Source organism: Panthera onca, chromosome B1, assembly GCF_046562875.1.
Source record: "Panthera onca isolate mPanOnc1 chromosome B1, mPanOnc1 haplotype 2, whole genome shotgun sequence".
In the NCBI taxonomy this organism is placed as follows: Eukaryota; Metazoa; Chordata; class Mammalia; order Carnivora; family Felidae; genus Panthera; species Panthera onca.
Genome location: NC_138342.1, coordinates 183,976,979 through 184,003,897, shown reverse-complemented (window position 1 = coordinate 184,003,897; position 26,919 = coordinate 183,976,979). Strand labels below are relative to the sequence as shown.

General features: G+C 40.5%; 1 protein-coding gene across 8 annotated transcripts in view; it reads left to right on the top strand.

Annotated features, from left to right (window-relative positions):
* The window catches only part of MTUS1 (microtubule associated scaffold protein 1), a 172,158-nt gene that overhangs the window by 131,798 nt on the left and 13,441 nt on the right, over positions 1-26,919 (top strand). For 7 of the 8 annotated variants that reach the window (XM_078445378.2, XM_060653058.3, XM_060653060.3 and 4 more), the window contains 2 exons: positions 2,586-2,800; positions 10,567-10,633. In XM_078445378.2, coding sequence (XP_078301504.2) covers positions 2,586-2,800; positions 10,567-10,633 — 282 coding nt within the window. Of the gene's footprint in view, positions 1-2,585; positions 2,801-9,428; positions 9,539-10,566; positions 10,634-26,919 lie in introns of those variants that run through there. The other variant, XM_060653064.3, reaches the window with a different exon arrangement.

The window sequence follows — 26,919 nt, the reverse complement described above, 5'->3', positions numbered from 1 at the left end:
TAGTAAGAAAAAAAGATTAATATCAAGTAATTTATCCAAACAATATTGCTAGCAAACATTTTAACTACAGTAAAATTTTAAAATATTGATAATACCGAAAAAAAAAAGTTTACGAAGCCAGACATATTACTAGATATTGCCTGACTTTGATATAAGAGATAATTTGAAGGAAAATATAAAATTTGGTGCTACAAAAAGAGTACATGTATTCTGAACCCGAAGGGGGAAAAACAATGCTTAATAAATTAATTTAAATTTATCTCCTTATGAAATAACTTACTAGAACCTGACCAGTAAAACTCATCGGAAAGTCTCAGTAGGCAAGAATTTTAAAGGATGTTTTCTTCAAAAATGTTAATTACTTACATCTCAAATTTTGCAAATAATTATAGCCTAACAGTTTTAAAACTCTGATATTGTGTTAAGTAATAAAATTGATCAGCATAGAAATTCTAGAAAAAGAATCAAACATGGTTAAGGGATTCAAGAAATGATAAACTGAATGTAGTATATCAATAATCAAATGAATTACATAAATATTAGTAGGACATACAGCAGTGTCAGGAGAATGAATTTATATCTGCATATGTTGCACTGAATTCTAATTGGTCAAAGAGTTAAAAGATGTTTTTTTGCTGTTCTGTTCGTATAAAATTATAGGAAACTATATAAAATGCAGATGTTTACCTACATGTAGGTTTACTGAAATGAAGAATTACCAAATAAGGGGCTTGATATATTTAAGTGATATTTTATTATGATTATTGCATAAATGATTATTTTTAATTAGATATTACGTCTCCTCCCCGTCTCTACTTTCCAGGGTGGGTGGGAACAGTAGACACTGGGTGTCGGAGGCCTAGGTTCTGACTTTGGATCTGTCCCATAGAAGCCCTCTGAGCCTGGACAAGGCCCTTCCCATCCTGGAACCTCGCCTTCCCTATGGAGAGTTACTAAGGGGAAGAAAGAAGGAAAGTGAGAACACTGCCTGAGCAGTAAAACACTATGTAATTATTATTTTATGTGAAGAGTAGAACTCCTAAGAACATTTTAGGAAATGACGAAAAATAAAGGAATGCTAACTTCAGACACTTTGACAAACTGTAAAATATTTAGATTATTTTTCATTAAAATATGACTTAAAAGCTCTCCCTATGGGACTTGAATATTATGACAAGGAACTTGGTTGCTTTCTTCCTCTGCTTTGGAAGTGGCAGTTAGTAATCATTAACAGCTACTTAGCACTAAGAAAGACTATGGGCAAATACTTGACCCTTTAAGTGTTTTTAAAACACAAAAGATATTTTAGTCATTTTAGAACAGTGAATTATCAAGTATTAATACAAATATGAGTCATTTAGCCATAGAAAGCATCAAAGAAAATGAGAACCTCTTTTCGCCTTTTTTTTTTTTTTTTTTTAATTTAAGGAATATTTTGAGTGTATTTTGTAATTGGTTCTTGGAGCATGAATAGTCAAGTTTGTTTATTTTTTTCCCCAAGAAATTACTTTAGTTTCCCTCCCCCTGAAAAATTAGAAGAAATAATTCCCATCTATAAAATTCCCTTAGGTTTGTTACCACAGAATGTGAACGCCATCAGGAATACCTCTGAGAACAGGGAAGCTTTTTTTGTTTGTTTGTTTCTTGTATCTTTTTTTCAGATTTAGTTTTGCTTTGATTACTTGGCCTACTTATTTCAAGAAGCTAAGCAGCTTGTTGTGTGTTCTTCCAGTTCTGTTGGAGATTTAAAGTGATGGAGATATTTGGAACGGTTCCAAAACTGAGCAGTTTTTCATTTAAAATAGAGTAATTCCCAGGACACCCGTGGCACAGAAAGTGAATAATCACTTAGCACAGCATCTTAGTTGGATTTGGAGTATTAGCATGAGCTTTAAAAAAAAAAAAAATGCGTAGGCCATTATTACTACTTGGAGAGGGGAAAAACAATAAAGCTTGTGTTTGATAGAAAACAGAGTATAGTCGAGAGTATAGTACTTTTAGCAGTGAACTTAAGGGACAAAATGTGAGTAGGTGTTCAATATGTGTAATGATTTATTAGAGATGAGGAAATGACTCATCTGCAGTATAAATCTTTGTAATGACCAGGCCATCAGCAGGAAAGGATGCGAGATTTGTAGAAAATGTGGAGGAGGAGGGAGAGGTGTTGAAAGTCCAATCCCTTGTGTTTTTCTTTGAGCATATGTGATCAGAATATAGACTCAGGGAACTTGTCACAGGATACTGTGCCAATTTACCTAAAAAAATTAGAACCTGTGATATCTACATTATTTTGCACGCGATTTTCATGTGTCTGGATTGCTAAATCTATTTGTTTCACGTACATGAACAAATGGTTCTCTGCCCCATGTAAATCTTTTAAGTCAGGGCTAGAGACATGGTCTGTGTTTGTGCATTCCAAACATCTAGATATGTGATTAATTTCTGTTCTGAGCCATATGCTTTCCTTATGTAAATAGAACTTAAGTGCATTTCTGTGGCTTATTTTGTTGTTTTTGAACCCAGATGGTAGTGATTATAAAACTAAAAATCACATATCTTCCTATGTATACTCATTTCTTTTACAGTTGAAAAGGGCAGGCAGAAGAATCCCAGAAGTTTGTGTATCCAGACACAGACGTCTCCAGATGTGCTATCTTCTGAAAAAACACTTGAGTTGGCTCATTATAAAACAACATGTGAAAACCAAAGTGGATTTATCCTGCAGCTCAAGCAGCTTCTTTCCTGTGGTAATACCAAGTTTGAGGCACTGACAGTTGTGATTCAGCACCTACTCTCTGAGGTAAGGATGTGTACCCTCTAAACAGTCTTTGTCCCTGAGGTGAGGCATGGGGGAGGGGGCGGCGTTCATGCTCTTGCCTTGTGAACACTTTTCAGTTAATGAATGATGAGACCGGATATAATTCATCCGATTATGCTTTTGTCAACTCGCTTGATACCTGAGTCTCTCTCTCTAGAAATTTGGGATGGAAACACTTCTACGACTTTCTTTTCTCTTTCAAAATCACTCAGACTGACAATGGCAAAAGATAATTGCTTGTTGTACTTGTATACACGTCTAACCAATATTAGCCTTAACATTTTTTCACTCAATTTTTTGTCTAACTGAATGTAGCTCTTCATATCACCTTTAGTTGAATGCTTTGAAAAATGAGATTGGTTATATTTATGGGTCAAGGAACACTTCCAAGGTAACTCCCAGTATGGGTCTGGGGACTTTGCAGAATTTCCATCCATTCCTAAAATGGATTGTGGTACAACAGATGCGAAACAGATTTTCTTTGCTTACTTAGTCTTCTCTGACATTCTACAAGGGTGTTCGTTCAGGGACGAGTTAAAACGCATTGAGAAGCCAAACTTCTATGAATGTATGCTACTAGTATACCACCAAAAACTGCGATTATCTGAGCGGAAACACTGGGATGAAATTATACTTGAGCTGTTTAGATAATTTTTTTTTTTTCAACTTTTTTTAATTTATTTTTGGGACAGAGAGAGACAGAGCATGAACCGGGGAGGGGCAGAGAGAGAGGGAGACACAGAATCGGAAACAGGCTCCAGGCTCCGAGCCATCAGCCCAGAGCCTGACGCGGGGCTCGAACTCACGGACCGCGAGATCGTGACCTGGCTGAAGTCGGACGCTTAACCGACTGCGCCACCCAGGCGCCCCTAGATAATTTTTTTAATCACCGTCTTAAAAGATGCACATCCATAACATCTCAAGAAGAAAAGTGTTCAGTTTGCTTGTAGTTCAGCTCTGCTCTGTAGTTCAGTTTGCTCTGTAGTTCAGTTTGTGCAACAAACCTGTGTTCATTTTCTACAGAGGCTACTGTGATATGGTTGCCTGTCTGGGGCAGGGGAGACAGAGGTGAATGAGACTTGGTCTCTGTCTTTGCAAGTAACCAAGCTAATAGACAGTTGGGATCAATATTTGAACATTTTACAGCTTTGTCCAAATACATCTTTTTGAGAGCAAGATAGACACATATACCTAGTTTTAAAAATTGTAGGGGTATATGGTACTTCTGTTGCTCTTTAATATGTAAGGAGGGAATTGGAAAGCTGGCTTATATTATCAAGTAGGTAAAATTGGAGACCACGTAAGATCAAATGCAGGAAACAGTCTCTTTTGCGATAAACCAATAAATTTGTTTTACTGCAGTTAGCCTAACCCCGCCCCATGTTCAATTCCTTTCTGTCTCACATGGAATGAGTCATTAAGTCCTGTGAGCCCTCATCCTACAGTGTTGCCCCCCCTCCACCATCCCCTCTTTTCCATTCCTACTGTTGCCAACCTTGTTCAGACTCTAGAGAACTGTCCATTTGATTGTGATAACTACTTCTTAACTAGATTTTAGGCCTGCGCTCCCTTCACTCGTTTATCCCAAGCACTGCCGACAGATTCATCTTTCCAAAGCATTCCACTCTACTGACTAAAACCTTTGTCTACAGCTTACCTGTCCTATATGGTAGCTACTGTCTTTATGAAGCTTTTGGACACTTGAAGTGCAGTAAGACTAACTTAAGATATGTGGTTAAGCATTAAACTACACATGGATTTTGAAGACAGTATGAAAAAAATGGAAGATATCGTGTGAATAATTTTTCTGTTGACTATATGCCAACATGATAATATGTTGGGTATACTGACTTAAAATATATTAAAATTTAATCTTCAGTTTTAGGAAATTAAAATAATATACATGGCTCACGTTATACGTCCTCTGGAAAACTCTGGGGTATAACTTGGAATATAAGATTCTATAATTTGGCATGAGCTGCTCTTTTTAGCCTCACCTCACTGCCTGTCGGCTCTAGCTGTATAATTAGTGAGGTAGAGAAAAAGCAAGAGGGATATAACATTCCTTGAATATTTACTAAGTTCTAGACATTCGTAACTTATCACATCTTGTCCAAAAACACAAATTGGAATTTACTAGTAAGGAAACTGAGGCATGGAGCTACAAAGTAACTCATCTATCAGCAGACAGCTAATTTTAGAGGAAGACCCGGACTTGAACCTAGGTCTAGGACGTTAGGAACTTAAAATCATCTATGAATGTCTCAACTTTCCTCTTCTTTGTTCACATGCTATTTATTACTGGGCCACTGCCCTTCTTTCTAATATCTACATGTTCACATCTTATAGCAGCATCATACCACTATCTACATTTAATTTACATGGATTCACTATACAAACAACAAGTAGAAAATGCAAATTAAATAGATCAGGCAGTCCTGCCTTTCATGCCCCTCCATGAGGAGAGGCCCAGAAGTGGATGTGAGATGAGTTATGGAGTCTGCTCTTCCTTTGGTTCCTAAATCACTCACGTGGGCATGAACCTCCCACGGTCCATGTGATCCTGCTGTTTCAAGGTAATTTTTCCCCATACAGCCTTGCTCGTAAACACAAACCAAACTCTTTATCACATGCTCAGTTGGAGGAGGAGTAGATCGAACATTAGAAGAAAAACCTCACTTATTTGGATAAACTGACAAATGTTTGGTCAGTCTATAACAGGACAAACTCTTAATGAGTTTCAGGGATACTTTTACTGTATGTGAATTTCATATTGCACCTAATTTAGGTTTTAATGCCAATGTAATTGTGACTCCACTGGATTTTTTATAATTCGGGTCAAAAACTCCCTCTTTTATTTCCTGATCCTTCTGGCTCTATGTTCTCTGTACCTTCTGGATTCTAGGCACACTTCTATTTCTCTGTCACTCTTTACCTTGTATTACAAATAATTATTTGCACTCGTTTAGGCTTTTTAAGACCAGAAGCTCACTGAAAGTAGGGTCTGTGTCTAGTTCCTTCTTGGGAAATGACCCTAGTACTTACGGCCGGACTTTATATAACAGATGTACAGTGTATACCTGAACAAACAAATGGGTGAATAGACAGGATGGAATCCCAAATGTAAGATGAACATATAAAGTCTTGATGCAAAAGTTCTTTGCTCTTTATCATCAATCAGCAAATATTTACTGATTGCCTAATGTGTACAGGACACTATTATAAAACAGGACAGGCATAAACAGGGGAAAAGTTAAGTAATTCTTCAGAACAATTTCCCTCTTAACCCTTTGGTTCTCTCCCACCCACTATACAAGTGATTGATGGATTGAGATGTGGATAAGCAGATGTAGATTGTAGGTATAGACTGATCTGTATATACATATATATCTTATTGCTGAGTTTTTCCCAAGTGGCTTTAGAGCATTAGAGTATGGATAAAAATGATTGATTATAGGGAATCCTAGAACTATCACTTACCCTTTGGTTGCAAGCCTGTTTAATAACTATAATTTTCCCATTCTAGTGGCAGAAATAATTCATTACATGGAAGTTCTAATAAGTGCCTCATGAATCTGGAAACTAATATCACACTTTCTGTTTCCCAGAGGACACATTGTTGATGGTTTCAGTTTATTCCAATTCCAGGTCTATCCTTGGATGGTTGAGAAGTGTTCTGTGCAGACAGCCAAAGTGAAATCCAGCCTAAAGTAGCACTCAAACAAGGTGAATTTTGAAGGACACTAGCAGGCTACTATAAGTAAAAAAGTCTCAGGGCAAAAAAAAAAGTGGACATGATTCATTGTGTGAGTGGTGGGGAGGAGATGGGAGAGGGTACCCATCCGAGCGATCTGACATGGCTCTTTTCTACAAAATCCCCTGTGCTGGTGGTGCTGTTCAATAGCTAGCAAATTCAGGCCCACTGATGGGATGGCAGCCAGAGACTAAGTGCCTGTGTTTCAGGGACCCCTAATTAAATTATAGTGAATCCATTTTTTTTCCCCTTGGAGCACTTCATATATTAATAAGTGCGTAGAAAAGCAGATTTCCATCCAGATTCCTACCTCCTGCTTTTTTTTCCCCCACATTGTGTAGAATTCTGCATGTTAAAATAAAAAGAGAATTAAATAAACTTGTTATCTTGACTATAAAGAGTTTATCATCTAAGACAGAAGCACTGATAGAGGAGCCGTTGAATAAAAAGAAACAAGCAATCAGCAGCTGAGTGACAAAATGCATTTTCATCATCTACAAGTAAAGGATAGATCTCTTAAAGGGCAAGCTCCCAGAGAGAGTCAGGCAGAAACTGACACAATGGTGTGGGCACTGCGATTTGCATGTCATATAGGATCACATATAAAGCCCTTAGTTTTTCCTTTATCTTCTGCCGCTTCCCCTCAGATGAGGTCATCTGCCTTGAATGGTAACTGAAGAGAGTTGGGCCCGGCCATTTTAGTTCTATCCAGGTCCCAATCTTGAAGGCAAGAACCATGTCTGAAATTTCTTGCATACTTTTCCCCAGCGTCTGAAATGGTGCTTTGTTAATTGGCAGAGTAATAATTTGCCAATCAATTCGGAAAGATAAATGTCATCTCCAGGTTTTGGGGAAAAGGAGACGGTAACTATGATTGACATTGAACATTCCCTTCAGGGTTATGTAATGGGTCAGGTCAATTTGTTCTTGTGGAGGTGGGACATGGGTAGCAAGTGTGATTTGTACAGAACAGGAATTGGGAGCCTAAACAGGAGCTGGATGATGGAGATTCTTGGACCTAGGGTGAATTTTATTTTTCATGGACTAAATGGAATAGTTTTGGGAGATAAGGGCATCTGTGTATACAAAGACCATGGGACAGTAATCAAGCAGCCCCCTGCAAGGTCCTGTGGAGGGATGCTTTCACTAGAATAGGAATGAATTTCTGGAGATCAGGACTGGAGTGGAGGTTGCACTAGTAGACAAACTGTGATAGAGTCAAGGCTCATGAGGAAGAATGGACTGACTTTGGAACAACCCATTTAGACAAAAGAGAGACAAAGATGACCTCACGGCTTTCCTGTCACTGTTGACTCAGACTGACAGAGATTGGAAGCTGTCAGTGGCTTCTGGGACTGGAAGGTGGGATGCAGTAGAGTTGGGGGAAATGTTCACATGAACTGAAATCCCTTGTCCCCAAAACCTCTTTAATAAGCCGAGAGATCATGCGGTAGGTGTTCGTGCCAGGGGGTAAACGTTTTCATAAAATGACTTATGGAAATTACATATCAACCTAATTTTTCAGTTAAGCGATTTTTAATTGCTTGTGGGTATCTAGTAAAGCTGTCTTCTGGTGTTTTTGACAATTGCATGACAAAACTTGCTGGTATTGACTTGAAATAGATCACTAAGCAAACAAAATTAAGGCCTAAATTTATGAGATTAAGAAAGGCATGTATTACATCTATTTCCATTCGCTTTTCTTTCAATTTTATCCAGGTTGATTTTTCCTGAGACTTTAATTTCTACCTTAGAACACTCATTACTTGTTCATTTTTTAAAACCTGAACTCACGGATTTGTTTTGTTGTTGTTATTTTTTTTTAATTAAAAAAATATATATTTATTTATTGTTGAGAGCATGAGCATGAGCAGGGGAGGGGCAGAGAGAGGGAGACAAAATCTGAAGCAGGCTCCAGACTCTGAGCTGTCAGCACAGAGCCTGATGCAGGGCTCGAACCCACGAACTTCGAGATCGTGACCTGAGCCAAAGTCGGATGCTTAACCGGCTGAGCCACCCAGGTGCCCCTGGACTCACGGATTTGTAATTTCAGAACAATTTAATACTGCACTTTAAAAAATCAAGCATTGAGAATACCATTAATGGCAAAGTGTACTCAAGGAGAAAGTGTTTCTTAAATTCCAGACACTGTTAACTACCCATGTGACAGTGTTAGCATGCTGTTGTTAACTTCCTTAGCTCTTTAGTGAGAGACCACAACAAAGTAAAAAGTACAAGTTATAGAAGATACCTGATCTCCCACTCTCCAATCAGCACTGCACACTTTAACTTTAAACACTGTTAGACCGTGTTCTACGCATTCAGATTAAATTTTGCAGCAAACACCATTCGTCTTACTATGTCATTATGAATTGTAAGTCACAAAACACACACTTGGATTGTTCTTTGCCTCGTTCACAGGCTCCTTTAGTATACAGGTTTTGGAGAACACGTTTCTCTTTTCTATTAGTAAGTGTGATCATCTAACGACCTCAATTAGAGAGGGAACTAAAAAGGTTCACAAATCTAAAAATAACTCCATTATCCAGGCAGAGAAGGTCAGTTTTTCTTTGCACTGTACCAGCTGATATTTAAGTAAGTGGCCATCGATCAGTCTAATGTCTGGCTCTCGTTTTTCATAAATGAAGGGCTGTGGCTTTAAGTAATCGCGGGCTGTTTGTGCCAAAGGCAGAAGCTGCAGCAATCAGCTTCTGAGAGGAGAGAGGCATACGGTAACCTGCAGGATGTGAAGTAAGGCTAACGGAGGACCAATCATGCTCCTCCCGGTAGAGCTTTGAATGTAGGCAGACCCGGCTGGTGGGTGGCGTGGCCACCTGTGCACTTCTTGGACGGTGCGGGGCGGGGGGGGGGGGTGGGGTGGGGTGGGGACAGGTGCAGACAGAAGCTGGAAAATGGGCTGCTCCAGCAGCAAAATGTGTCTCTATCCTCCCTGTGCAGCAACAAGGGTAATTAGTATTTGCTTATAGTGCGTTTCTGGAAGAATGTCAGGGACTGAGGCAGAGCTTGTCTGGAATTAGGGGGGAATGCTTGGAATGACGAGCAACTCTTGCCTGCAAAAGACTGGGTCTCATGATCTCTGCAATACTGTGATCAAGATGCGGCAGGAGCTCCGTCTCGGGTGATCCTAGTGAGGGCATTTTCAGAGAGCTCTGAATTCTGCCTTTTCCTTAGTTATGCCCTGGTGGTAGGGAATCAACCTTTTAAGAAACTGTGTCTATCGCTATGTGTGTGTGTGTGTGTGTGTGTGTGTGTGTGTGTGTGTGTGTGTGTGGGATTGCTTTGAGTTGCTGGTAACTTGGAAATTGTTCTTTTTTTACGGAATTAATAATAGCTTTTTTGATACGGAAACAGTTGGTGATATTCTTTGATTTCATTTCTCTTAACATCTCCTTACAGTTATAGCTGATCCCAAATATAATAATCCTTAGAAAACAATGTGGGGCTGGGTAAAATTAGTTTAATTTTGTCTTTTTTTTTTTTTAAGGATTCTTTTTCACTGTGGCTTCTTCCTTTTAGGACTGACATTGTAACAAAACTTTTTTATTTGCAAATCTAGGACAAAGTGCATATAAGTGCGTGTGTTTAGAACATTAAATATTTATCTTAAACTGATTAGTGCTTTATTGCCCTTGGAGGAGAATGCATTAAGTCTTAAGTATGCATTTGCTGAAAGGTTCTATGGATTAGCAATGAAGCATGGCTCAAAGTAAATATTTTTAAAAGAACCATGCCAGTGAGTGTCTCCAATGATGGTTTGACGAGAACCTGAAAAAATAAAGATTTTTGAAACATGAATTTCCTTAACAACTAAGGGACATCTGTGTTTTTTTCACAACACAAACTGTTTAGCTTAAATGATTCATATCTTGGCTTCTCGATTCTGAGTCTCATTTTCCTGGTGATAACAAATGTGTGCCTTTACTGAAAAGGACCCTCCTGAAAACATGAGTAACTTGATGTGTGTTTTCCACAGCGGGAGGAAGCGCTGAAACAACACAAAACCCTATCCCAAGAACTTGTTAACCTTCGAGGAGAGCTAGGTAAGAGCTTTTTTTCCTTTGTGTGTGTGTGTTGTTTTGTTTTTTTCCCCGTAAGTTTGACAGGATGAGGGGACAACTGGCAAATTCGGTTCTCCCATCTGCATTATGGCTGGAGTTGCACGCTGGCAGTTGTTAGCTGTCCCACTCTGGTATCTGTGCAAACACTTAATATCAACATTTCTTTTGAATCTTGGCAGCTTGACCTCAAGTTCACAGAATTCCTGGCACTGATCTAAGCCTAGCAGAGCTTTTGATGACCAAAACATTTCTCTTCCTGAAGACAAGGACAGAGCGAGTTTTGTAATTGTGTGGGTTCCTCTTAAATAATTCTGTCATTTTTTTTTCCCGAACCTCTTTCCATATTAAAAAGTGGTGAGAAAATTCCCTCTCTGATAATAGTAATTACATTACGCTTTCCTTGGGGCAGTTTGCGAGGAGGAAGTATGTAAAGAGAAGGATGCTGTGCATCCCGGATAGCCTGTCTGAAGAAAGCACGCTCTGTGCTAATGTTATAATTTGAACAGGGCTGATGGTGAAGGACCCAGTTCTACCAGGAGCCATGTGCCCCTGAAGTCTGTAACACCCACCATCCAGTGCTGCTGTTCGTAGGCTGAGCTGAGTTTTAGTTCTTGACTCTCCTGGAAGGGTCTTCAGGGTTCATGCAACAGAGACCATCTTGCCTTCCCTACCTCAGCTACTGTGTTGGAGTGAACCATCTGTCTTGGGATGCCCCTGTCTGCCATGGGCCCCTCAGCCCTAGAGAATCAGCTTCCTGCTTCAGCTTCAGCCCAGTTTGGAGTTATTCATTAAAAGGCTGAATTCCTTCCCCTTAGCGATTTCCTACGTATGTTCACAGCCTCCTCCTAAAGTGTGAGTAGGTATGTGTATAAATAATGCAAAGGCAACAGCCAGAGACGAAAATTGTGTTCATCCAGTTCTAGGAGAAACCTGTCTTTGGACAAGACCGGAATTTCAACATTGTCAATATAATTGGCTGGACTTAATTTTTTTTTTTTCTCTGCCACCCCCCAACCCTGGGCAAAGATTAAATAGCAGTGAATGTGAGGCCAAGGCTTGTCTCTGTGTTCCTTTTCTGTTTTCACCTCCCAACGGGAGGCAACCACAAACTGCTGACTACCCCTCCAGATTCTTAATACCTAGCTGAGACATCATTTTCTCCTGACCTTATTTGAGGCGATGGAAATGAGGAACTCTTTATAGAAAAGTAATTTTAAAACAGATGGAACTTCAGGACCCCAAAGAGTTGAGAATTCTAGGCAAACCGTTCAAGGAAACCACAGCTGAGAAACAGGCCTCCTGGCGTTAGCATTTGAGGCTTTCTGTCCTGTTACTTAACTAGACAGCTGCCCTTTTGATTACCCAGATGACCAACTTAATTTGCTTTTGTGTGTGCCTTAAATAAGGTAATGGATATAGAGTGAGCAGGTCAGGAAAGAGGCCTTTTTGTGTGTGTTTCAGAGTTCATTATGACCCAGTGGAGGTGGAGACGAGCCTCCCTGATGGTTCACGTTTCGGCCTCTCCAAGATGGGGCCGAAACGCCAGCGGAACACTGTTCTCATTCATGCTGCTTGAATAGGGGATCCTCTTCTTACCTTTTAGTGGATAGCACAATTAAATGATTTAAAGTGGGACCCGGGTCCTCAGCACCTCCATTGGGTACGTAGCCTGACAGGAAATAGCTGTCACAGTTTGTACCCGTTCTCAACTTTCCGTCTGTGATAAGGAGAGTGTGCCCTGGTGTGCTTTCACCACTGCTGTCCACGCGTCCGGATGCAGTGGTTGGCCTGTCCATAGCGTCCGGTCACCCAGGTGGGAGTTGGGTAGGACTTGGGTTAACACGGCCGTAGGGGACTCTTGTCAGGGTAATGCGATGACATTAGGAACGGTTTTCAATGGAAGGGACAATTGGGAATGTGTCAGTGCTCCCATTGAATGAGGTAGAACTTCTCAAATAACTATGTAAAGCCTTTTGGGAATGGTCTCAGTTCTTTGAGGGGAGAGAAGAGAAAGCATTACGTAGTTCTTCTGATGGAAACAGTCCAGGAAGAATTCTCCAGAAGCTGCCAGTGGGATTGTCTGTAGCACGGACTAAGATGAAAGACAACAGGTTACATAGCAAAGTTCGAAATGCGATTTTAAAATTTGAGGCAGTACTATAGAATGGTTAGACTGTGTGGTCACAATAACCAGGTCCAGACCTTTCGTAGCTGGGTGACCTAGGGCAAGTCACATTACAGGTCTTGAGTCCCAATTTCATTATCTATCACATGCACTAATAATTGTCTGCTCAAGGATAGTCATGAGGAGTACCTGAAGTAACTCACTGTAGAGTGCGTTGCACCCAATGTTAACTACTATTAAATAGTTACTATTAAGCTAACATGTCTCCATTTTATAGCTGTGTAATAGTCACATTTGCTGTTTTGTGGGGGTATCAACCACACTGTAGGAAGGAATTGTAATTAGACTATATTACTAGAAACCCCTCAGGATGGGTTGTTTTTTTGTCTTCAGACTCAAATGCCAATGAGACGTGATTGATCCCCTCCTGACACGGTCCAAGTGCTTGCAAAGTGGAGGCCATAGTCTAGCCTTTTGTCCGTGGATTCCTAACTAGAAGTTGCCTAGCTTCTTTGAGTCCAGTTTCCTCACTGGGGGTATGAAGTTAATCCGTATTTTTCTGGGTTGTCGCGGAGCTTGAGTAAAATAGTAATATGTATGAAGCAACTGGCCATGGTACCTGGTCCACCACAGGCACCTCAAGAGAGCCTTACTACCACCACCATCATCCAGGAATCCACCATTTCTCTCCAAAATATGGGGGGCTGTTGGATCCACTCTCTAATTGGGTAATGTTTCTTTATCTTCTCTATGAAAATTAAGGCAAGTTTCCCAAACTAAGAACTGCAGAATATAAAAGACAACTCAGACTCAGGAGCACCGAAACCCAAGTAGAGTCTGTGATAGTGACCTTCAGAATCTAACTGCCTCCAACCCTCCCCTCCATTGACTAACTTCCCTGTTGTCTCAGTCGTCACCCTGACCAGTGTCCTGTGCTGCCAAGTTAACCCAACTTCCCTCAGAACAAAACCATGAGGCTCCCCTCCTTCCACTGAGTCCTCGATACTTCACAATCATGTACTTACTATAATCTTGTGTTTCCTTATTGTCTCCAGATAGTAAAAAAAAAAAAAATTTTTCCAGAGAGTAAATTTCTTTCAGAGATTCTTTCCTACTCCCTATGGGGAAAAAAATACATGTTCTCCATTTTCACAAGTAATTGGTAAATATTTATGGGTGTTTGAGGGTTTTTAAATTTCTTTTTATTTAAGAATAGTGTGCAAAAAGTTAAAACTGTGAAGTGAGGGCAACATAGCCCATATTCCACTAGGAGACTTTACTCTTGCATATTTCCTGTGTCTTTGTGTATATGAGAGTAGACAATTTCATATCTTGACTTTTTTTTATTAAGGTATCACTTACCTACAATGGAATGCTTATTGACAAACACATACACTCATGTAACTTACAGCTTTATCAAGGTATTAAAGCTCACTATCCTCCCAGAAAATGCCTTCATTCTCCTCTCTGGCAGATGATGCCCCTCTTCTCCAGAAGCAAACAATGATCTGATTTTTATCACGTAGATGAGTTTCGTGTATTCTAGAATTTCATATAGATAGAAACATACATCATATTCTTTTTGTGTCTGGCTTTTTTTTTTTCCACACAGCAACATGATTTTGAGATTCGTCCATGATATTTTATGTGTATTCTTCTCTTTTTAGCTTGTGTCAAGCACTTTTCCATATTGCCTCATACTCTTCATTATGGTCATGCTGAATGACTTGGGAAAGTTCTGTTGAGTGGAGATAGCTTAATTTCACTTACCCCTATAGTGTTTAGTATAGTGAGAGTTTCCTTGTCGGCTGTTATCCCATTCATTCCCATGGTTTCATCTACAACCTGGAGGGTGATGATGCACAGAGCTAGTTTTCGAGTTCTGTCCTTCCGAGGCTGCAGATGTATTTTGCCCGGTGAAGAGCTGCCTCCAGGAAAGCCAGTCTGGTGTAATCAGGCCTTTCTGTTTCCCCAGCCCTTTGCTTCCTTGAACTCTCTGCCGTGTCTCCTCATTCAGACCTATTCCTCAAAGTCTGCTTATCATCTTCTGAAGTGGCATCATTCTTCAGTTACCACCTAAGCTAATGACAGGTCTCACATGCCTTGTCCTCCTCTCTCCTCCTCATCCTTCTGGCTCCTGCTGTTCTAATTTAAGCCCCATAATTTCTCCCCTCAAATACATGTCAATGGTCATCCAACAGGCCACCTTGCTCCAGGCCCACTTCTCTCCAGACTATATTAAAACAAGTCTCACATCTGTCCTCAACTGGACATTTTTAACAAATATAAATGACTTCATTTGGGCTTTGGGGAAAAGTCCAAATAGACTGTATTCACCATGTATGATTTGACCAGAACCTTCCAGCCCAACTTCATGATACTGGGATGCTCGTTTGCCTTTCTTCACACCTTCTTTCCCCTCCCCATGCCTTAGACACGGGTCCGTTCATACCCCTTTGGCCCTCTTTGGCACATGTTATCCCCTCTGCTTGAAATGTGCTGTCCCTTTTTCACCGCCTTTCTATTGTTTGCCTCTTAAACACCTCACTGGCTAAAACCTAGCTAAGTCCTAGCTAAAAGACCTTATCTTCATTTGAGTTTTAGTTAATCTTTCAAGAAAAGTTAATTGTGCCTTCTACTGTGTCCTTCAAGATACTTTGTTATTGTAGTTATTTGTTTCTAGACCTCTTCTCACATTCTAGAACCATGAGCCTTTCAAGGGCAGTATCTCCTTTACCTTTGTAGCTCAACGAGCTAAGATCTTGTGCCCGGTACTTAGTATTTCAGTGAATGAATGACTTTTATATTGAAGGTGGTAACTAGAGAAAGTTGGTTTATCTGTATAATACCTAATATTCAATGGTTTTTGTATACAAATATTTTCCTATAAACCTTTTAAAAATAATGAGTATGTTTTTAGAAATGAATAATAAACAAGGTGAGCTATAATTCTCTTGGGAACATTTAAAAAAAAATTTAATGTTTATTTATTTTAGAGACAGAGTGCAAGCAGGGGAGGGGCAGAGAGAGAGGGAGACACAGAATCTGAAGCAGGCCTCAGGCTCTGAGCCGTCAGCACAGAGCCGGATGCAGGGCTCGCACCCACGAACCGTGAGATCATGACCTGAGCCGAAGTCGGATGCTCAACCGACTGAGACACCCAGGTGCCCCTCTGGGGAACATTTTATAATTATGTCTGATAATCCCAGTTAGATCATTTTGAAAGTGTCAGCCCTTGAAATAGATTACAGTTCAATTTAATGGTCAGTGTCCACAGCAAATATTTGGCCTCTGAGATAGGGAATAAACCTGTCACTCTAATTTTTTTTTTTTTTTTTAAGAATCATGTTGGATCAAAACTGCCATAATAGAGAGCCATAATGGGGCACCTGGGTGGCTCAGTCGTTTAAGCGTCCGACTTCGGCCCAGGTCATGATCTCACAGTTCATGGGTTCGAGCCCCACGTAAGGCTCTGTGCTAACAGCCTGGAGCCTGCTTCAAATTATGTCTCCCTCTCTCTCTGCCCCTCCCCCACTCTCACTCTGTCTCTGTCTCTTTCAAAAATAAATAAACATTAAAAAAATAGAGAACCATAATTATGGTCTTTGGGGGTTCTATTGTTTTTTGTTAATATTAATCATTAGAATCACATTTTTATCTAAATTAATGGAGGAAAGGTATTTTAGCTGTCAAAATTAGTATCTAATGTACATCTTTTTTAGACACCTTCCATCTATTTTTATTTAAGTTTTTTTTTTTAATCCTACTGAGACTTAAGTATTTGGTCAAATGAACTAGATGTCAAAAACTTGGGGCACTTGGGTGGCTCAGTTGGTTAAGTGTCTGAGTCTTGATTTCTGCTCGTGTCATGATCCCACATACCATAAGATTGGGCCTGTATCGGGCTCTGTGCTGACAGAGCAGATCCTGCTTGGGATTCTTTCTCTCCCTCTCTCTCTGCGCCTCCCTGCCCGCACATATACAAGCTTGCTGTCTCTCAAAATAAATAAACATTACAAAAAATAAAAATAAAAACAAAAACTTGAAATGCCTTTATTCACAGACATTCATATAAACTTAGTATTATTTGTAATGCGTTGTTCAGGTAATGCACATCTTTTTTATAGATCTGTCCTGGTTGTTTCTATATAATGACACAAGTGGGATTTGAACCCTTAATTCACTAAGAATTGCAGTAATTCCCATAATTACAAAAGACTAGTTGATTTTTTTTCCTCTGTGTATAAAAATTATGCACTGGGTATGGTAGTAACATTACTGAGTGCCAGCTCTTTCCTGACAGCAGTATTCAGCTCTTTGTCTACTGGTTAGTATTTTATTAAAAGAAAGGAAAGGGAAGGGAGGGAGGAAGGAAGGAAAAGAAACTGAGGCTTAAAAGTGAAGTAACCTTCCTGAGGTCAAGCAGCTAGAGAGCAAAGCGCCTGGCTGAGAACCTAGCATGGTTAGACTAGCAAACTCCTGCTCATCATAACAGGGAAAACCATGATGAAATATTTCAAAGGTTGGAAAATCATGTGATATAGACACTCCTTTGCATTGGTAATGACTTTTGGAATCTTTTTATCTGAGTCAAGAGTTCAAGAAACACTGTTAGGTTAAAATAGGTTTTGCTATTATCAGTTAGGGAAAAGTGACTTAGCGTTGCCAAAAGCAAGGTATAAATTGTCTAATCAACACTCAACTGGTGTCTGTGAACTTGAGGCCACCATACACCTTGGCGCATGTGTTAATTCTTTCATTAGTTTGATCTACAGTTGTGGTTTAACAGGCTGTGTATTTCAAGTAATTTGAAAAACTCTTTACAGTTAGGTCACTTTGGAGTTGCACAATTCCAGAAGTGATTTTTGAAGTGGGATTTATGAAGAAAAACTATTAACGTAATGAAAACTAATAGTATACCAAAAGAGAATTCTTTCTCTCGCTGAGTTGATTGAAGATGGTTTTGACCACCTCAGACTTAGCCCATTTTTCCCTATCCACGTCTGCCCATCCTAAATTCAGACTTTGGCTGGCTATGTCTATAAGTAAAAGGTTATGTACTGTCACCTGTATAGATGCGCAACATAACCGGGGGTATCAGTTTTGAAAGCCTGTGTTCCTTGTCCTAGCTTGTCCTTGTCCAGTTTTGATATGTTCAGTGTTGACTAATTTCATGTCATTTGTCCAGAATGGTGGTTCTCAGACTTCACTGTGTAATGAAATAGACTGGGTTAAAATGCTGATTCACAGTTCTGACTCAGGTGGCTTGGGAATGGAGCCCAGAAATCCACTCTTTTTTTTTTTAAGTTTGTTTATTTAGACACAGAGCGAGCTTGCATGTGTGTGCATGGGGCAGGGGCAGAGAGAGAGAGAGAGAGAGAGAGAGAGAGAGAATTCCAAGCGGGCTCCACACTGTCAGTGCAGGGCCCGACGCAGGACTCAATGCCACCAATAGAAGATCAGGACTTGAGTGGAAATCAAGTCAGACGCTTAACTGATGGAACCACCCAGGCACCCCCAGCAACCCACTTTCAATGACCATTCAGGTGATTATCATGTAGGTGCTCTCTGGACTACACTTAGACACCATGATGGTTGTCCAGAATGTTGTTTCTTTTACAGAACGTCTGTAAGAATCAGGTAAGCACAGTGAGCGAATAAACAGTAATGTCAAATAGTGCCAACTGAATAGAGCCCGTTCTTGTTTGTACCTAGGCTTCCAAATGTTAGGAATGCCATCAACTTTACCTGCCCTTTTGAACCTCGTACTCTAAAAACGAAGCATGAGGGACGTTTAACATTCCATTTATTACTTTGGTCTCAGTGTGATTTCTTTAAAGTCCTGCCTGATTTTTCTCAGGCCCGAAGCTTAGAACATGATGCCAATTATTCCGCCAGGCTTGCATCTCCGATCCACTTTCGTGCCTAAATGTTTTCGTTGGTCCACGGAATGTTGCTGTTGTGATTATGAGAACATCTGTTTTGCAGCATGTTGTTGGCCAGTGAGTAAGTTGAAAAACAGAAAAGCCTTTTCAGACTTGTGTTGGCAGGGAGAACCACAGGCCCCATGGAGACCCAGCTGGCACCTGTGTGCTCACGTTGGCTGGTGGGGCCAGATCATCATCCCCCGTTTGCGTAAGGTTTTGTCAGGACTAATCAGTGTAGAGAAAAGTTGGGTTGTTTTTGTTTTTGTTTTTTTTTCCTTCTAACTTGCCTTATCTTGAAGTCTTTCTAGCTTCCACAAGAGAAAGAAGCCCTAATACTCTCAGGCATCCATTGTATGTATGAATTAAATTCTCTCTTCTGCCTCTCAGGTTGAGGAAATAGCCACAGAGATCAGGTTCTGGGTTCTGTGCTGCAGAACCTGAATTGAAAATGTTGAGTGGATTGAGTTCTGGACCCAACTTTGCTACTTCAGTTCCCATTCCAGTAAAATGAGATTTAAGATGATACCTATTTTATTAACTCAAAACACTATCATATTACATGAGAGAATAGATACGAGAGCATTTTGTAGAAGTACGAAACTGGGGGCGCCTGGGTGGCTCAGTCGGTTAAGCGTCCGACTTCGGCTCAGGTCACGGTCTCGAGGTCCGTGAGTTCAAGCCCCGCGTCAGGCTCTGGGCTGATGGCTCAGAGCCTGGAGCCTGTTTCCGATTCTGTGTCTCCCTCTCTCTCTGCCCCTCCCCCGTTCATGCTCTGTTTCTCTCTGTCTCAAAAATAAATAAAACGTTAAAAAAAAAATTAAAAAAAAAAGAAGTATGAAACTGAGCTTTAAATGTAAGATGGTATTATTTATGGGAGAATTGAAGGTGCAGGCATTTTTTTTGTAAAAGTAGATTCCTAATAAGTTATGATTAGGGAGTGGCTTTGAAATCAGTTCATGTTGATTCATGTAACTCCCAAGAGCGATCAGAAAGCCCTTCATAGCTCATTATGAAATTTGGAAAAAGACTGTTGTGTATCACATGACTGCCACATTTCTTGGTCATATGAAAAAGTAGTACGTCTTGGCAAGTAAAACTCGGACGTCTTCTGAGGAGATGATCATTCCACAGAGAGTTTGTGAAGATGTGCTCTACAAAATCCTCACCAAATGCTATGGTTAGCCGATCAGGTGGTGTTTATTCCTGCCTTGCAACACCAGGAAATTGAGATATGGAAAGTTAGACTTTCCCGTTGTTGGACAGTCTGAGTACTTAGCCTTTCGTTGTTTGTAGGCTGCTGCCCTTCCCCCAAGTAGAAAGTTACTTTTTAAAAATGGCTTATTGGTTACCTTATTCACTTAAATTACTATCTCCAATTTTAAACAGACCCTGGTTTCAGAGAGTAACCTACGTAGCCCGTCAGTCACTCTGGCAGCGTGTCCTGACCGGATTTCTCTTCCATAGAGTAAGAATAATATTATGAAGTGATTATGCTGCTATGATAGAAGATAGTGTTCCCATTCACGGTTCTGGGGCTGGATCATAGGAGTAGTAAGATAAGCTATAGATTGGTTTCCCCCTTCTTTGATACACAGGTGGGAGCATATTTTACATGCACGTTGCTTTTCCACTCAACATTCTTAAAGATCCATACACAAAGAACTTTGTCAGTCTTTTTTAATAGCTGTTGAATGATCTTATTCCATCACATAGATACACCACAAATAATTTAACGTGTTCCTTCTTGGTGGACATTAGGTTGTTTCTGATGTTTTGCTGTTACAGAAATGCTCCAGTGGATAACCTCAAATGTCCTTCATTTTACACGTGTGGGAATATACCTGTAAGATAAATTCTTACTGGTGGAATTGCTGGGTCAATGGACTATACAGAGAAAACATGACAAACCAAAATTGAGGGTCATTCTAAAAATACCTGACTCTTGAAAATTGTCAAGATTATGGGGGGCAGGAGGGGGAAGAAAGACCCACTCACAGACCAGAGAAAACTGAGGAAACATGACAACTAAATGCAATGTCATATCTTGCATAGGGTGCTGGAACAGAAAAAAAAGGGGCAAAGTATGGAGTTTAGTTCATAATACTATACCAATGTTGGTTTCTAGGTTTTGTCAAGGTCCCTTGGTAATGTGCAGTATTAATGTTGGGGGAAAAGGGATGAGAGGTATCTGGAAACTGTTTTCTCTTTGCAGCTTCTCTGAAGAGCCAAAGTTTTTCTAGGGGCACCTGGGTGGCTCCATCAGACAAGTGTCCAACTTCGGCTCAGGTCATGGTCTCACGATTCATGGGTTAGAGCCCCTCATCAGACTCTGGGATGACAGCCTGGAGCCTGTTTTGGATTCTGTGTTTCCCGCTTTCTCTGCCCCTCCCCCACTCTGTCTTTCTCTTTCTCTCAAAAGCAAATAAAACATTAGAATTTTTTTTTAATTATCCTAAATTTTTTTCTTAAAAAAAAAAAAGCATAGTGAAAAAACCTGGTGAAATCCAAAAGTCTATAGCACACTTACTAGTATTGTTCCAGTGTCAAAACCTTAATTGTGACTAATGTCCTGTGATTATGTAAAATGCTAACAATTGGGGCAGCTAGATGGAAAGGGTACAGGAACTCTGTGTACTATCTATGTACCTTTTCTGTAAAATTATTCCACAATTACAAGTTGTTGTTTTTTTTTTTTTTTTAAAGCAAGTATATTTCAGGGCGCCTGGGTTGCTCAGTCAGTTGAGCCTCCGACTTTGGCTCAGGTCATAATCTCGCGGTCTGTGAGATCGAGCCCCGTGTCGGGCTCTATGCTGACAGCTCAGAGCCTGGAGCCCCTTTCAGATTCTGTGTCTCCCCCTCTCTCTGCCCCTCCCCCACTCATGCTCTGTCTCTCCTCTCTCAAAAATAAATAAAACATTAAAAAAAAAAAGCTTTAAAAGCAAGTATATTTTCCCTGAGAAGTATATTGAAAAAAGAGTGAAGGTGTCCAGCACTGAAAAGCAGGTGTCTGATTCCCCAGGTGGCCAGAGGCGGGGGTTGGCGGGGGGACCTAAAGCAGGCAAGAAACGTAGGACGCAGACATCTTGATCCCCCCACAGCTGGTGCAGAGAAGGGTTGGCCCCCATGGCACGCCTGCCAGAAGCACCTAGAGAAAGTATGTGTGTACAGTGGGGAATGAAGTCGTCTTATTTTCCTGTTAATCTTTTCTTTCTGTCACAATCTCTGATGTGGCATCATGAAAGTGTGTGTGACTTCCATGTGACCTTACCTCCTCCCCTTTATTTTTCCTTTTCTTCTTTATACTGGATGTCCAATTTAGATAAAATCACCTACAAGTTGGGAAAGTCCTATTACATCCAGTGCCAAGAACAAGAGAACTATGGTACCCTATCCTGTGTGTCTGTGTGTGTAGCTTTGAATGCTACACAAGGCTGCTTTTTAACTGTCACATTCTGTCGTGGAACCACAAGCCTGTCTCTGACGATTCTTCAAACACATTTGAACGGGTGGTCTTTTGTAAGGCGGGTAAGGATAACAGCAACATTTATTGCACGCTGACTCTGGTCAGCCACTGGGTCAGGGGCTTCGTGTGTGTTGTTTTATTTAATCCTGCAGGGAAGCTACCAATATTAGCTCCATTTAAAAAAAAAAAAAAAAAATGAGGAAATGAAGGTTTAGAAAGCTTAAATAATTTGCTCAAATCACGTGGCAGGTAAATGGTGTGACTGAGAATTGGACCTAATTATTCTAGCTCTGTTCTATGAAGACTTTTATTTATGTTCCTGAGAGTTAAAATATTTGGGGTTGTCTCGTGATGAACCGTGCTACCCAGATCCAAAAATGAAGGAGTCATGAAGAATATGACCAAGTTAGGGCCATGGTTGTGTGATGCTTTTCTCTGTAAACATGCATTTATCAGTCACCGAAGGGAAACTGATGTCTACGAGATGGAGAGAATACAGGTCTAGCCTCCCCCCTTAGAAGAGGTCCCCAGGACAAATTAGGTAATAGCTGCGCGTGTGGTTCTCGGGGATAAGGACTAGAGGACCCTGGATGAATCCAGCTCTCCTTTTCAGAGATTATAATTCAGAGCCTTTTCCAGAGGTCATCCAAATAAGTTATATGAAAAGGAGAAAATTCAGGCATTTGTCCATTTTTCTGAAATGTTTTTTTTTTCCTTGCTCAGTTCTATATGCTTGAAGCATGTTGTGTTCCTGTTCTGTCATTGGCCGAGAATTCTGCGTGGGCATAGTTTGTCCCGGGGTGAAAAGGTCTGCCTCTAACACGGCCTGTGGCTTTAGGGCTGGTCTTGTAAATGAGTTGGTTTCTTTCTTTCCTAATTCTGCAAACTCATGCTGAGGCGGACGCTGGAGATAACTTTTGCAGCGTCCCAGTGCGTGTACAAAAGTTATGGGTGTCCAGCTCTTGCACGGGCAGTGGCCTCTCGGCACCTTTAGTCACAGACCTGCTTTTACCAGTCGCCTGATGGAAGGATTAAGACACCAGGACAGAAAGATTCCTTTGTACTGTATGGATTTTGTATTTGTGCAACAACTTCTTGAAAACAGTGTCAGCTTGCACTGAAAACCCCTTGCTCACTTGCTGGAAATTCTGAAAGATCCCCTGTTTTATTTTGACTTTGCTGGGTGCCTGCTTCACTGTCTGAAAGGGAGTGGCTTTCCGGAGAGTAAGCGAGGACAAGACCGGGCTGAGATGGCCTTAAGGAGCTCTCCTAAACTGTCATCAGCACAAGGAAGGGGCCATGACTGAAGCCCCAGGTGACCTCCCGCACTCCCCCCACTGTGTGTGTCTGGCGGAGAGGGAGCGCTCAGAACCCTTGATGCATCGGTTACATGGGTGTCCTTAAAAAGTGTTCCAAGAGTCTTTGTGCCAAATACATTTTTCCTTCAGGAGCCCAGGCCAATTAGTTCAAAGTAAAGCTGTTGGTGTGAGGGATGATTTCAGTCCAGCTGTTGTCTGCCCGGCACGCCAGGCCAGTAGCAGAGCAAAGGTCTGTGCACAGCTGTGGGCTGATGTCACTGCCTGGGGTTGAGCCCAAGCTTGGGATGGTTGTATTAAGGGCGGTAAACCCTTCTCTCCCTGTTCTGACCTACCCCTTGCCTCCCCTCTGCCTTCCCTTCCCCTCGCTCACAGTGGCAAACAAAATTAAACACTTACAAGCTTTTCCTCTTCTGTTATTTCTTTTCTTTTCTCTCTCTCTTTTTTTTTTTTTTTTAAACAGGAAACACCCTGTCCGGTGGCTAACGTGAGAGGATTTCCAGATATCCTATTTGATTTTAAACCCAGATGTACTGTAGATATACGTTCAAACTGACCGTTGTTTCATTACAAACAAATGTGTTAAAATTGGGTGGGTGTAGCGTACTATTAACTTCATATAGATGATCTTCTAGTTTCTGGTTCACTTAGACATTTCTGTCTTTGATATGAGCATTCAGATGGTCTGCGATCATACTATTACTTGTTTTTTTGGGTTTTTTTTGGCTGATCTCTCAAATTCCAAGAGAATTAAGTAAAAATGACATGAAACCAGTAAGAAAGCTATTGGACATCTTCATTGAGTGCTTGCAAAATATTTTTCTGTCATCTACTTTCATAGAGTGTTATAATGTAGATTCCCACAAGGAAGCTTGTGGGGCCATCATTTTGTTTGTGTACTTGGGAAGGTTAGTGGATGCTAATGTTGTGTATACCTGTTTGACTAACATTTGCCTTCTTGAATCATTTTTTTCCCCTCCTTTGGTAAATAATTAGTACAATAAAAAGGAAAAGTGAAGAGTGTTATGTAACCATCAACATCACCATTGTCTTTTACTCTTTTAAAGAAAAAATAATAACTTCCAAAATTTAGTTCCAAGGGACTGAATTGTCAGTCTGTACTGCATTTGATGACCCCGATAATCTGGCTGCCATCTACCTCTTTAGGTCTTATCTCCAGTTGTTATGCTTTGTGAAAGTTCTGGTCCCCAAGGCACGCTGTGCAGTCTCCCACCTTTGTTCATGGTAGAATAGTTTTCACCCTCAGTATCAGGATGGCATTTATGTCACGTGGCTCAATTAAAAAAAAAAAAAAAAACAACTGACCAGATCAGAACCAGTGAGCTGCCATTTCACGCCCATTAGAATGGCTTATAAAAAATAATACAAGAAAAGAAAACAATTTTTGGTGAAAGTGTGGAGGAATTGGAACCATTGTGCACTGCGGGTGGGAATGAAAAATGGTATAGCTGTCATGGAAAACAGGACGGTGTTTGCTCAGATAATAACAGAATTACCATATGACCCAGCAAGTCCACTTCCAGGAATATACTCAAAAGAACTAAGACAGGGACCTGGACAGATGTCTGTGCACCCATGTTTATAACAGCGTTCCCAACAGCCCACAGGTGGAAGTAACCCAAGTGTCCTTTGACAGATGAATGGATACACAAAATGTGGTCTATATGCACAATGGACTATTATCCAGTTTTCAAAAGGAAGGGAATTCTGACACATACCACAACATACATATGACCCTTGAAGACATGCTGCTGAGTGAAATGAGCCTGGCACAAAAGGACAGGTTCTGTATGATTCCATTTATCTGAGGTACTGATGTTACCTACATTTTACCACAACTTAAAAAAATGTAAGACCCCAACTTCCACACCATCGTAGCTGGGTGTAAACCACTGTGAGCGCCATTTATTGGACCCTTAGGTACTTCCCTGTATTGTTTCTCAGAAGTGTATATCTTCTCCATTAGACAATGAGCCTCCCAAGGAGAGGCTCCATGTTGTTTCTCTCCAGTCTCTGGCACAAAGGACAGCCGGGTGGGGTGGGGGCGAAGCACAGGCTTTGGATGTAGACAATCAGTATCCAAACTGCTTACAACAGTCCAGTCTCCTGCCACTTATTTAGCTGTGTGCTTATAGGCAAATTGTGTACCCCCTGTGTTGATTTCCTTATTCATTTTGTAACAAGGTTCTCACAGGACTTCTGGGAGAGGTAGATGAGATAACCTGTGAGGAGCGCCATTCACTGAGTAGTAGTTTTTATTTTTTTTATGTTCCTTTCCCCTTCAGTAAGTATTTATGGATTTATTTGAATTTTAATGGTTCTCTTTAGAAGAAGCTATTCTTGTCATTATTCAATATGGTCCATTTTGCCTCTGAAAGAATACTAATAGGAGACAAGTGACTAATATTTCTACCACTACATGGCATGTTCCTAAGAAACCATGAAGACAAGTCTACCTCCTTGCTGGAAATTCATCCCAGGAGCCAGCCAGTTCCACATTACTTAGCTAGAATTATCATTAAACTAAACTGTCCTTTCTCTGCCCTAAAACAATCTTATTTCTTCCACAATTCCAGAAATCTATATTGCTTGCCAAAAGGGAGGTAAGGATTAACAACAGATGTACCAGTACTCTGTATTAGTCCATGGATGCTTTAGGATATTGAGAACACGAATTCTGACAGAGTAGCACTGGTTTCACCTGTATTGAATGTCAGTGAAGGAAGGTTAAAAAAGTCCAGAGTCAAACTTCTGACAAATGATCGAGATCTTCCAAGATTTATTACAGTCTGGTTGTATTATATGCCTTTATGTGCAAATCTGAAAATTTTTCTTTAACGATTGTGTGTTTTCAGTAGTGGTGGTTGAAGAAGTAAGATGCTCCGATTTCAAATTCTGTTTTTCAGATAACTTTGCCTTTTAAAAATATCAACCTGTGTATATCAACAATATAAACGATATATTTATATGATAGCTTTTAAAATGTGTTTTTCCTGAAGTTTTTATGCCCTGGTCATTTGTGTTCAACATATTCTAATACTTTGTTTTCATTACTGTACTTTTGAAATCAGCTCAAATTAAGTGGAAGATTAAAATCCGTTTATTTCTTCTCTTTGGTCTTCGCTGTTCCTCTGTGTCTTAGCGTCTCCCTACTGGCTGGCCAACCTTAGAGACGCCTCAGTCAATCAGAGCCTCCTCTCCTTATGGCCCCCGCACTGATTGGGCAACATACAAAAGGGTGATCCTCCCTTGGAAACCTGGTTCTCAAGTACTTCTGTTACTTCTTGCTAGATGACTGTGTGGGGCTTTTTTTGTTTGTTTTCATTTTGTTTGGTTTTGGGGGTGGGGGTTGCCAGCGACCATTTGCTCTTGTTCTTACTGTTCACTTCTATACTATTACCTTTGAAAGTCTGGTC